Source organism: Sarcophilus harrisii, chromosome 4 (assembly GCF_902635505.1).
Source record: "Sarcophilus harrisii chromosome 4, mSarHar1.11, whole genome shotgun sequence".
NCBI lineage: Eukaryota > Metazoa > Chordata > Mammalia > Dasyuromorphia > Dasyuridae > Sarcophilus > Sarcophilus harrisii.
Window position 1 is genome coordinate 434,926,105 of NC_045429.1, and position 10,516 is coordinate 434,936,620.

Consider the following 10,516-nt stretch of genomic DNA (forward strand, 5'->3'; position numbering starts at 1 on the left):
AGGATTTTGTAAGAAGTGAAATCACAAAAGGACCCCCTGCGGGCGGCCCCGGGCCGTGGGCGGGCAGGGCCCCCATCCTCGCCCCGCGAACCCATGGCCGGCGCCACTCTACGGCAGGACCGGCCTCAGACCCGCACGGGGTCTGCTGGGCGCGAGTCCAGGGCTTCCTAGGGCCCCCTCCCCCAAGATTGTTAAGCTTCTACTGGGCAGGAAGCGCCCGGGGCTGCGGCTCTAGGAGAAAGTCAGAGTGACCGAGCCTAGCTGGCCTCGTGGTGACGGAGACGTCACCTATTCTGTGCCTCAGTTTCTTCGCTTGTAAAATAATAGCACTGGGCTGGCTGAACTCTCAAGGATGGAAGGAAACTCCTGCCCCTGATTCCTTTGGTGTGAGCAGCCAACGGTAGTGATCCGGGCCCCCTAGGCGGGCAAGGAGGGCCGATCAGCGACAGGTCCGAGGCCACACGTGCCCCGGGGTCCGCGACCTCGTGGAGGCCGGCAGCCTCACCCCGCCCCCCAGTTGCGGTCGGGGTCGGAGCCGAGGGAAAGGCCCCGGACGCCTCGCAGCCCCTGGGAGGGCGCGCCCTCGCTCCGGGCCCCAAGTTCCCTCCTCCGCAAAAGGAGGCAGTGCGGGGAGGTGCGGGGCGGGGGGGGCCTAACCGAACAAAGGGAGGGAAGCGACGGAAAACAAAGGCCTCGCTCCCGGGCCGTCACTCCATCGGGCCCAGCCCGAGCCGCCAGGCTCGAGCGTCGTCCGCAGCGCTCTATGCGCGCGCACCCACCGTCCAGCCGTCCTCCGCCCTGCTCGGAGAGTGCGCACCTCTCGGCCAATCCGCTTCGGCCGCCTCTCGCCACACCCCCGGGCGATGGCCCCGCGAGCCATTCAGCGTGGCCGGCATGACTGGCGCGAGGCGCTCGGGGCGGAGCCGGGCGCGGGGCGGGGGCGGGGCCGAGGCGTCCCGGCGGCGTCCGCCCGGCGCTCCAACACTCTGGCGTCGCTCGTTTCCCGGTGTGCCTGGCTTTTCCGCAGCTCCTCCGGCATCCCGGCCGGCATCCAAGGCACGATGGGCGCGCGGGGCGGAGCGCGAGCGCTGGAGTACCTGCTGGGCCTCTACTTCGTGATGCACGTCCCCATCACGCTTCTCTTCGACATGCAGGCGCTGGTGTCGGCCGATTTGTACCCGACCGAGGTGAGGAGGACGCATGCGCGCCGCGTGTCTCCGCGCCTGCGCCCTGGGTCCTGCGCCGCGGCACGCGAGCTGCCCTTTGCGCGCTCGCTTTGAATCCTGAGGCCGACACGGGCGGCTGTGTGTCCCTCGGCGAGGCGCTGGGCCCCGGGCGCCTCCTCCGGGAGATCTGGACTCGGGGGATACACACGCCTCTTACCCCACCCGGGGATTGTGAGCAAAGCGCTTCGGAGAACCAGGGCTCACGTCCCTTGGCCCCCGGCCGCGCCCCCAGACTCACCTTGTGTGCCAAGGGCCCCCTAAAGTTTAGACACCCCGAGAGATCCCCCAAAAGGCAGCCTTGGCCCCCTCCCCGAATTACTCAGGCCGCCTCGCCCTGGTCCGCTCCCCCGTCCTTCCCCCTTCCTCAAAGGCCGGAGCTCCAACCTACACGTCACCCTTCCCCCAAAGGTTCTGCGGGGCCGCCCTCCCCCCCAGGGTACGAGTTTGCCCCCTATCCAGGCTGCTAGTGCCATCTTCCCCCCAGCGTCGGGTGGTTCCCGGAACCCCGGCCCAGCCACCACGCAGCACCCCCCGGTCTCCTCCTCAGGGTCTCCCGCCAGAACAACCCCTCCCAGGAAGGATCCCTGGGGAACGGCGCCTGCCCGAGGAACTGAGGACTCCCAGACGGCAGTGGGAGTGACTCTCTTGGCAAGCCTGTGTACCCCTCCTCAAAATAGCATCTTAAATTAATTGATGGGAATGGTAGATTCCCCTGAGAGGTTAATGACCCCAAAGAGGTCCAGATTTTCCTCCCATCCTAATTCACAGACCCTTGGGATCCTATGTTAAGAACACTCGCATTAGGGTCTCAAAAGGACCCTTTAAATTCCAACGTCCACCTCCCTTCCCTCGTGTTTTTTGTGAAAACATTTTTAGTCCAACCCTGTGACCCAATTTGGGGTTTTCTTGGCCATGTCCTTCTCCGCCTCATTTGATAAGCAAGAAAACTGAGGCAAACAGGATAAAATGACTTGTCCAGAGTCACCCAGTCAGTGTCTGAAGGTGGGTTTGAACTCAAGAAAATGAAACTTGCTGATTCTCTGCCCGGCTTTCCATCCACTGTCCACTTAGCTGCCCCAAAATTTGGGTTCTGCTTTCCATGCCATGCTGCTTGTTAAATGCTAGAGATACAGAGACAAAAGTGAAGCAATCCCTGCTCCCAAGGATCTTCCCCCAATTCTAATGGGGGAAGAGAACTTGCATATATAAAAACATGTAGATAGTAATACAAAGTGAATGCAAGGTGGTTATGGGAGGGAGAGCTCCAGTAGGCTGGGCTGATCAGGTAATGCTTTTTGTAACTGAGTTTTAAAGGAAACCAGGGAATCTGAAAGGTCTTGGGGAGGCATGGAGTACCACCCTGGTCCTCCTCATCTGGCTGGACTGGATGAAGGGCAGCAATGAGAAACAAGGCTGAGAGGTGTCTAGGGAGTTACCTGTGGGTGCTGAGCCCCTAGCAGACCTTAGTGTGGGAGAGGAGGGGTGCAGGAGAGCATTAGAAAGGCTCTACAAGCTTCAGATGCTAAACAGGAGCTGAGACCAGGGAGTCTCCAGAGTTCGTAAAACAAGGAGCTGCCATGATCTGGTGCTACTTTGAACCAGGATGGGGTGAAAAGAGACTAAGTGAGAGGGGTAGGGAAGATGTGCTCCCAATAACTACAAATGGGCCCAAGAGCTGGAAATAAAACTTTCAAGGAGCTCTTTACACTGAGGCAGGGAGGAGACCAGCCTCATTCTCCCAACAGTGACTTGGTCTGTCCAGGCTCCCCAAGCTCCACCGGAGCGGAGGCTTAAATTAGGACTTTTTTTTTTTTCCTTCGCCCTAGTCTTAGATCAGAACCAGCATGGTGGGAAGAACTGATTCACAGCAAGGGGATTGGGATTGCACAACTCTTTGTAAGTTCCACTAACAGCTGGATGCCAGCTCAGCTCCCTGAAAGTACCTAACAATTTCAGCGAATTAGTGGTAAGGCACAGATCTAGTATGAGGTATTTAAATTGGGAGTCGGGTTGCCACCACCTTGCCTTTACAAATGAAATACGACGGGAGATGGGGGAGAGGTTATGAATTGTTCTCAGTACCTTAAAATCAAGACGTTAAACTGGTAAGCTTTGCTTTATGCAGTAGAGGTTTCTGAAAAGTTTCTTAACACTGGAGGTGAGTTGGAGTTTGCTGGCTGGTTTTGTGAGGCAAATTACCCACTCTGATTTTTTTGTGTGTTTGTGGTTCCAGTTAGGGTTCCTTAGAAGCAAAGTAACACCTGCACAGATAAGTGTAGTGTAATATTATCATTATCAAGATATCATTAAAAGAGTGAATCGAATCATTAATGTAAATTAAAACATTAAACAAATTTCAGCAGAATCCAATCAAAAACAGAAGTCACTGCTGGAGGAACACACTAATAAGACATGGAAAGTAGGCCAACCAGCTCGGATTTGTTTGAAATCATGCAAGAAAATTACTAAATATAAAAACACTTATAGCAGCAGCCTGTGGTAGTGGAAAAAAATTATAAACTAAGTGGGGAGGCTGTCAGGGGAATATCTAAAGGGGAAAAGAGGGTATGTGAACAGTGGCATATTACTGGGCAATAAGAAATGGAAAATGAGGAATTCAAAGTAGAAGAAAGATTATTGTGAACCGATGCAGAGAGAAACGAGCAGAACCAGAACAATAGCTACTGACTACAGTGGTCACTAAAAAGAAGTTATTTGGACACATAGTGAGGGAGACATCTTTTTGTAAAAGAGGTAGCAGATCTGGAAGCCATCCTGATGCCTTGCTATTTCAGATTTCAGTCTCTCATGGGAAGGTTTTTATTTTTCTCATATGGATAAAATCAGTTTGCAGAGTTCAGTTGAATTTTTTTTTTTTTTTTTGCTGAGGCAATTGGGGTTAAGTAACTTGCCCAGGGTCATACAGCTAGGAAGTATTAAGTGTCTGAGACTAGATTTGAACTCAGGTCCTTCTGACTTCAGGATGGTGCTCTAGCCACTGCACCACCTAGCTGCCCCATAGTTGGATTCTTAATAAATGTTTGTTGATTGATTGATAAAATTCTTTTTAAAGATAAGCCACAAGGCCAAACTCCTTACTTCCATATTTCACCTTTTAACTATATCCTGTAGAAATTTGCCTAAAGGCCAAGCTTTGATTGACTTCTATTATGAACTGAATCTCTACCCTTATGGACTAACAACCTTTGTAACCTCACCCACCACTTGAATCAAATTCAAGTTGCCTCAATCAAAGCTGCTGTAGACTACAACTCTTCAGACTAATACTCTCACTTGAGGATTTCTCCCATCTCCCCTCTAGAAAGTTGTGAGAGGAATTGAGGTTACTCAACCCACCTCCCCATTAAAATATCTATCAATCAGGATTATTTTACCTTTGCCAGAATAGATCTACATGATGTACTGCCAGACCAGTCATAGAGGATATACACATATTTAAAAGGTTGTCAATCCTCATTCTAGGTCTTTGGACATTGAGAGAGGCCATTGACCCAATTTATTAGTTACTGCTAGCCTAATTAATAAATTGATCATGCTTGGACCAGTATCAGTTTACCTTAATTTTCAAACGTAGTTGAGGATAGGGGAAGTCAAAATTATGTTCAGAATTTAAATTAAGCTGGATCGGATTGGATTTCATTTCATTTATAGTCAAATTGTTAACCTCAACATCCATAATTAATAGTTTTGGGATTATAGCACGTTGGTTTCTGGGTAATCTCTCCTAAACTGATTCCCTTACTTGCCAAGCAGGTCTATACTTGTCCAACTTGTTCTTTATTTTTCAATGAAAAAAAATTTTCTTTTATACCAGACTGTGATTTCATCATTAAGTGATGGCAGTCCACCTACCAGTGTATTACAATGTGTGATTTTAGCCATTGTCTGGGCATAGAGAGATTATTGCCCAAGACCTATTGCCAGTGCATGGTAAGAGGTCTTATATCTTCCAAACTGCAAAGACCAGCTCTTCAACAGATACCTCTCCAAAAATTAGCAAGGAAAATATTCTCATTTTATAGAGTACTAAATTGATCGTTGGACGATAGTTTTACTGCCTATGAATGATGCTAGGGTTTTCCCCCAATTGTTAAAGCAAAACAAAGGAAGTCATTTGGGGCAGAGTGTCTCTGACATCCAAAAGGGGGATAGCCAATGTGCCTTCTCTTCAACTTTCCTTTAGTTCAGACCTTTTGGCTCCTTTTAAAAAGGCAAGTTTATTGCTTTCACCCTCCAACCCAAGTGGAATGTTTGTTTCTGCCCCAACCCCTCTCTCAGTGGCAACATGACATGATGAATTCTGATTTTGCTTGGGCTGGGAAGTTAGTAAAGTCTAGAATAGAATTGATTCCCATTCCTCCTCCTGCTTAAACTCCAATTCATGCAGTCAAAAGGAACTTGTTTTTTTCTTCCAAAATAGGTCGATAGGGGCAGCTAGGTGGTGCAGTGCATAGAGCACCAGCCCTGAAGTCAGGAGAACCCAAGTTCAAATCTGGTCTCAGACACTTAACAAGTCTTAACTGTGTGACCCTAGGCAAATCACTTAATCCCAATTGTTTCAGAAAAAAAAAAAATCAAAATATGTCCCTGACCTTCTAAGAAAAATATGACTATGGGAACGTGATGGACCTTGAGATGCTAGAAGAAGAGCATTAGGTTGTGGGCCTTTTGTGATTGTGCAGAGGGTGGAAAGCATGGCCAAGTTTGTGGGATTTTTTTCTCCAAAGAAATGGCAGCTGGAAGCTCAGGGCTAACTTCAGGATACGGCTGTTGGTACCTTGTAACCATTCCTTCAAGTCTGAAGTCTCACTCTTGGTTTTATTTTCTAAAAAAAAAAATTTTTTATCATAATCATCCACAAACACAAACATCCCAATATGTACTATATGAAACGATCCCAAAGAGTACTATATGAAATGATGAATTATATTTATTTAATATTTTAAAAACATTAAAGTTAACAAGGGTGTAATAAATTGCTGTGATTCTTTTTAAATTTTGTATTGGATTTTTAAAAAAATGTTTCATTGATATTTCTTTTCTTGTAATTGGTTCTTTTTGTCAGGTACAGATCATCAGAATCTGAGAACCAATTCTATCTTTTAAGGTTATTTCTAGACTATGAGAAAGGTCATTGTTGTTCTGCTGAACAGCTTGTTCCAGGGAACTTATTAATACCTGTTTTTGCATAACACCAGTGAAAATACTTGGAAAGCCAAGTAAACAGTAGAGGTTGACTGGAGAACATAATTAATCTCAGCCTCAGTTTCCTTACCTGTGCCTACCTCACCCTTTAGGAGACTCAAATAACCTGCATGTAAAATGGTTGTATGAATATGCATTACTATTATTATCAAGCCATGGAAAGTAACCTGACATGTCCATTTGCCATCCAATAGGATCATATTTGTGGACAGCTATTTGATACAGTTGATAGATGGCTAGCCTGGACTCAGGAAGACTTCTCTTCCTGAAATTTGGCCTCAGACACTTCCCATCTGTGAGGCCCTAGATAAGTCACTTCACTGTTTGCCTGTTTCCTCATCTCTCAAATAGCTGGATAAGGAAATGGCAAACAACTCCAGTGTCTCTAACAAGAAAACCCCAAATGAGGTCCCGAAGAGTTAGACAGGATTGAACAACAGGGTCATAGTTGCCATTCAGCCTGGATACTTGCTTCAGACCCAGAGCACTCATTGCCCCTCACAGATTTTTGGCTCTCTTTTTTTAGACTTTGATCTCCACTCTTGTTAAGACCATATCACCCCAGCCATGTTCTGAACAGTTAACTTTTTTTCTCCCACATAAATCTGCTTGCGATTTCAGGACATACCCTTCTCTTGAAATGTGGGTGATACACTGACCCTACCTAAAACATCCCATTGACAAGCCTTCTTTCAGGGTGGGCACTGATGCTCACAAATCATCCATTCTTGGGGGATTCTTAATGGGTTTCACTTGAGCACGTTTTCCTGATTTTTATCCCCAATATGTAGTCCATTTGCCACTTCTACTCAGGCCAGAATACAGTTGAGTTGTTTCATGCAGGTAGGAATGAATAGTCAATTTTTAGCTTGGGTCATATTTTCCCTCCTGTAATTTTAACCAAAAAACTACCATTAGGAATGAATTGCTTACTCCAAATAGATTGCCCAGACCATGCCAGAAAAGACTGATCAATTCAATATCTAATGAAATCATTGCCAATCAGGTGGCTGAAGCCATGTGGGAGTGTGCAGGGGGCAGGAGCTCACCTCTCGTCTCTCTCAGTTGACAGACATGCTGAAGTGGTATGTCCAGGCATTTAAAGACCCCCTGATGCTGAAGCCTCCAAGTTGGTTCAAGTCGTTTCTTTTTTGTGAGCTTGTGTTCCAGCTGCCTTTCTTTCCCTTTGCAGCATATGCCTTCTTCAAAGGTAAGCAGTGGGAAAAGATCTTCAGTGATTATGTCCTGAAGCCTCATTTTTACCCAAAAACCAAGCCTCTGTCCAAAGTTTGCTTATTGGGGGCTAGGGGAAAGACCTCTGAGGACCACAGAAAATACTCCTGAAAACAGGTATAGGAGGCAAGACAATAAGAGGTTTTAAAGGACAAGGAAACAAAAGCTGGGGGTCATTTTGGAAACAGCAGCAGAGACCTGTAGTCTTGGGAAGTTGAAAGGCCCAAGGGAAGAGAAGCAGCATAAAATTGAATGGGGCCTGGAAAGTCAAGTCAGAAATCTAGGCAGAAAAAAGACTTCTGGAGCCACCAGCTAAGGTCCAGAGACTAGCTACTGGTATATAAGTGACTCCCAGTCATTGGGTACTGCAGAGACAGGCCCCTTAGACACTTAGACACGTTTCACACTTGTCAAAACTCATGGTTGCTGATCACTAGCTGTAGTTTTTGTTGCCTCCTCCCTCCATCTTGTCTGATTTTATAGCTGGGGAAGGCCTAGTGAACCTAGCATCATGCTGTCCCTTAAAGATCCGGAAGTCAGTATTTTCAAAATTATTGTTCCCATTTCCTTCTCATGATACCAGGAGGAGTACATGATATTAAGCTAAAGCAGCATTAAGCGGGCGCCTCTCCCATTAGGACCTTTCTTGGTACTGATCTATTGACAAGCCCCATCACTATATGATGCTTTAGTCCCACATATTTGGTAGGGAATTTCAGGTTCCACATTCTGTCCTCCTCTTAGGAGCAGGAAGCTTAGACAGCAAGTAGAGCCAATAAGTTTGATTTTCTTTTGGACTGGTTAAAGGGAACTGTGCCTCGATTTCCCAGGGAGGCCAAATACTGCTATTCTCAGATGGTTTTTTTTCTTGAAGCATTATAAACATTCAAGTTTTCCCCTTGTAATCTTTTAGGAAGTTGCAAGTGGATCCGCATCCCTGCCATTATCTACTCAGTCCATACGATGACTACATTAATTCCCATTGGCGCCCATATCCTGTTTGAGAATTTTGCCCAAGGCCCCGGGACATTCCAAGAACGCCTCAACCTTTTATCCATCTATGCCCCATACTTCTTCATTCCACTCATACTCCTCTTTTTTATGCTTTGGAGTCCTCACTACAGCACTGAAGAGAAGAGGAAAAGGAAAACAAGGTAAAGAACTGCTGGCAAGGGAGGGAGAGCCACTGGCCCTTGTTTGGACACAGTCTCTCCAGGCCCCCCTTGAAACACATCAGCAGCAACCCCCGAGAACAAGACAGCAGGTGGGAGAGCTCATTTCAGGTTTCATCTGCCAAGGGAATTGCGAAAGATTTGATTCCCTGAAGCTGGCCAGGGGAAGCTATAGGGAAACAGTACTGAATACCTAGTGTGTGCCTTAAGTGCCATTTCAGAATTACTCAAAGGGCACACCACCAGAATCCCCGGAACTAGATTTTTTGAAACTGTGCGAGTCAGATGCTAGAGGTTAGATTGACCTATAATCTGAATGACCAACTACTTAGTGCTCTCCTCTCCAAGCCATATAATGGGACTGATCAAAAAAACACGTTTCACACGCAATTTTCCAATTCTTCAAGAAATTGTTTTTCTCAACCCAAATCGGACCAAACTAGCGCAAAAATACCTGACCTCTCATAGACCTACAGGTCTAATAAACGAGTACTCCAACATCCTTGTCAATTTCAGACTTGTTTCCCCTCCATTCTAGAAACATTTCTTCACAGGGAATGGGATTCTTTAGGCTTTTTTTTTTTTTAAGGGAATTAATGTTCGATGGAATAAGGCTTTAAAGAGGCAATTGGGAGTTAATTGCTAGGATCATACAGCTAGGAAGTATTAAATGTCTGAAGCCAGATTTGAACTCAGGTCCTCCTGACTTCAGGGCTGGTGCTCTATCCCTCTGGGCCACCTAGCTATACCCCCTAAATGTTTAATCAAGATTCATTCCCATCAAACTCTTTGATCAAAGATATTCTGACTGGTGCTTTGGTCGAGTCTTTCTGATTTCCAAGAATTCTAGGGCTTGTCTTTTTAAAGATACTCTAATCTCAACCTTGGTTTCCAAGCAGTGTTACTTTGTTCATTCTCCAAAATTATAACATTGTGTGGTCTAGTGTCTGTCTTAAAACTATCATGTTTTCTATCACAATTTAAGTCTCCACTTAGTAAGATGAATAGTAGCTGTTGACCCTGTTCTCTTATTGCTGCATGTACCTGGACTTAGTAAACTAAAATTTGTTCCCCAAGTGAAGTTTGACATGCTTCACAATAGAGTGGAACAGGACCCAGTCAACACTGCCTTTTCTGGTCCTAGAGACCTGAGTGCCAATACATGCAGCATGCAGGCTGGCTTCCCAGTTTCTCCCCATGGGGCTCCTCTCCTGGAGGCATCCTAGCAATCTTGTCATGCTGCCATAGGCTTGATTCTCCTCCCCATTCACCCTCACCCCCCAAGTTCCCTACCTCTCCTTTGGCCCTTTATCTTTGGGAACAGTAAGCAAATCAGCTACCATTCCTGGAAAGATAGAATCACTATCCCTGTGACTTCCCAAAACAAAGTGCATCACCCTGGACACTAGTACCTTGTACATGTTGTCTTCTATGCTAGAATGTAAGTTTCTTCAGGAGGGTAGCCCTTTTTTTTGTATTTGTATCTCTAGTGCTTATTCCAGGGGCTGAGTGAGCACTTAATAAAGGCTTTTTCATTTATTCATGATGTGCTGTGACCTCCTTATAAAGTCTTCCTCATAAATTGATATTTGCTTTAATTGTTGAAAACTGACTCGTGTAATGAATTCAATAAAAATGGCTGCTGATCTCGACTTCTTT

At 46.4% G+C, this 10,516-nt stretch overlaps 1 protein-coding gene across 1 annotated transcript; it reads left to right on the top strand.

Annotated features, from left to right (window-relative positions):
* The first annotated feature begins 215 nt into the window (after positions 1-215).
* On the top strand, positions 216-10,509 carry TMEM97 (transmembrane protein 97). Its single transcript, XM_003770022.4, has 3 exons — positions 216-1,187; positions 7,518-7,662; positions 8,599-10,509. Exons 1-3 carry the CDS (start codon positions 864-866, stop codon positions 8,841-8,843), a joined length of 714 nt encoding a protein of 237 aa, XP_003770070.3. The 5' UTR covers positions 216-863; the 3' UTR covers positions 8,844-10,509.
* The last annotated feature ends 7 nt before the right edge of the window (positions 10,510-10,516 follow it).

Excerpts from the sequence above, each read along its gene's own strand:
- TMEM97 (XM_003770022.4), top strand. The coding sequence starts at position 864 with ATGGCCCCGCGAGCCATTCAGCGTGGCCGGCATGACTGGCGCGAGGCG. Across the intron at positions 1,188-7,517 it reads CCGATTTGTACCCGACCGAG|TTGACAGACATGCTGAAGTG; the intron begins GTGAGGAGGACG and ends CGTCTCTCTCAG. Across the intron at positions 7,663-8,598 it reads AGCATATGCCTTCTTCAAAG|GAAGTTGCAAGTGGATCCGC; the intron begins GTAAGCAGTGGG and ends GTAATCTTTTAG.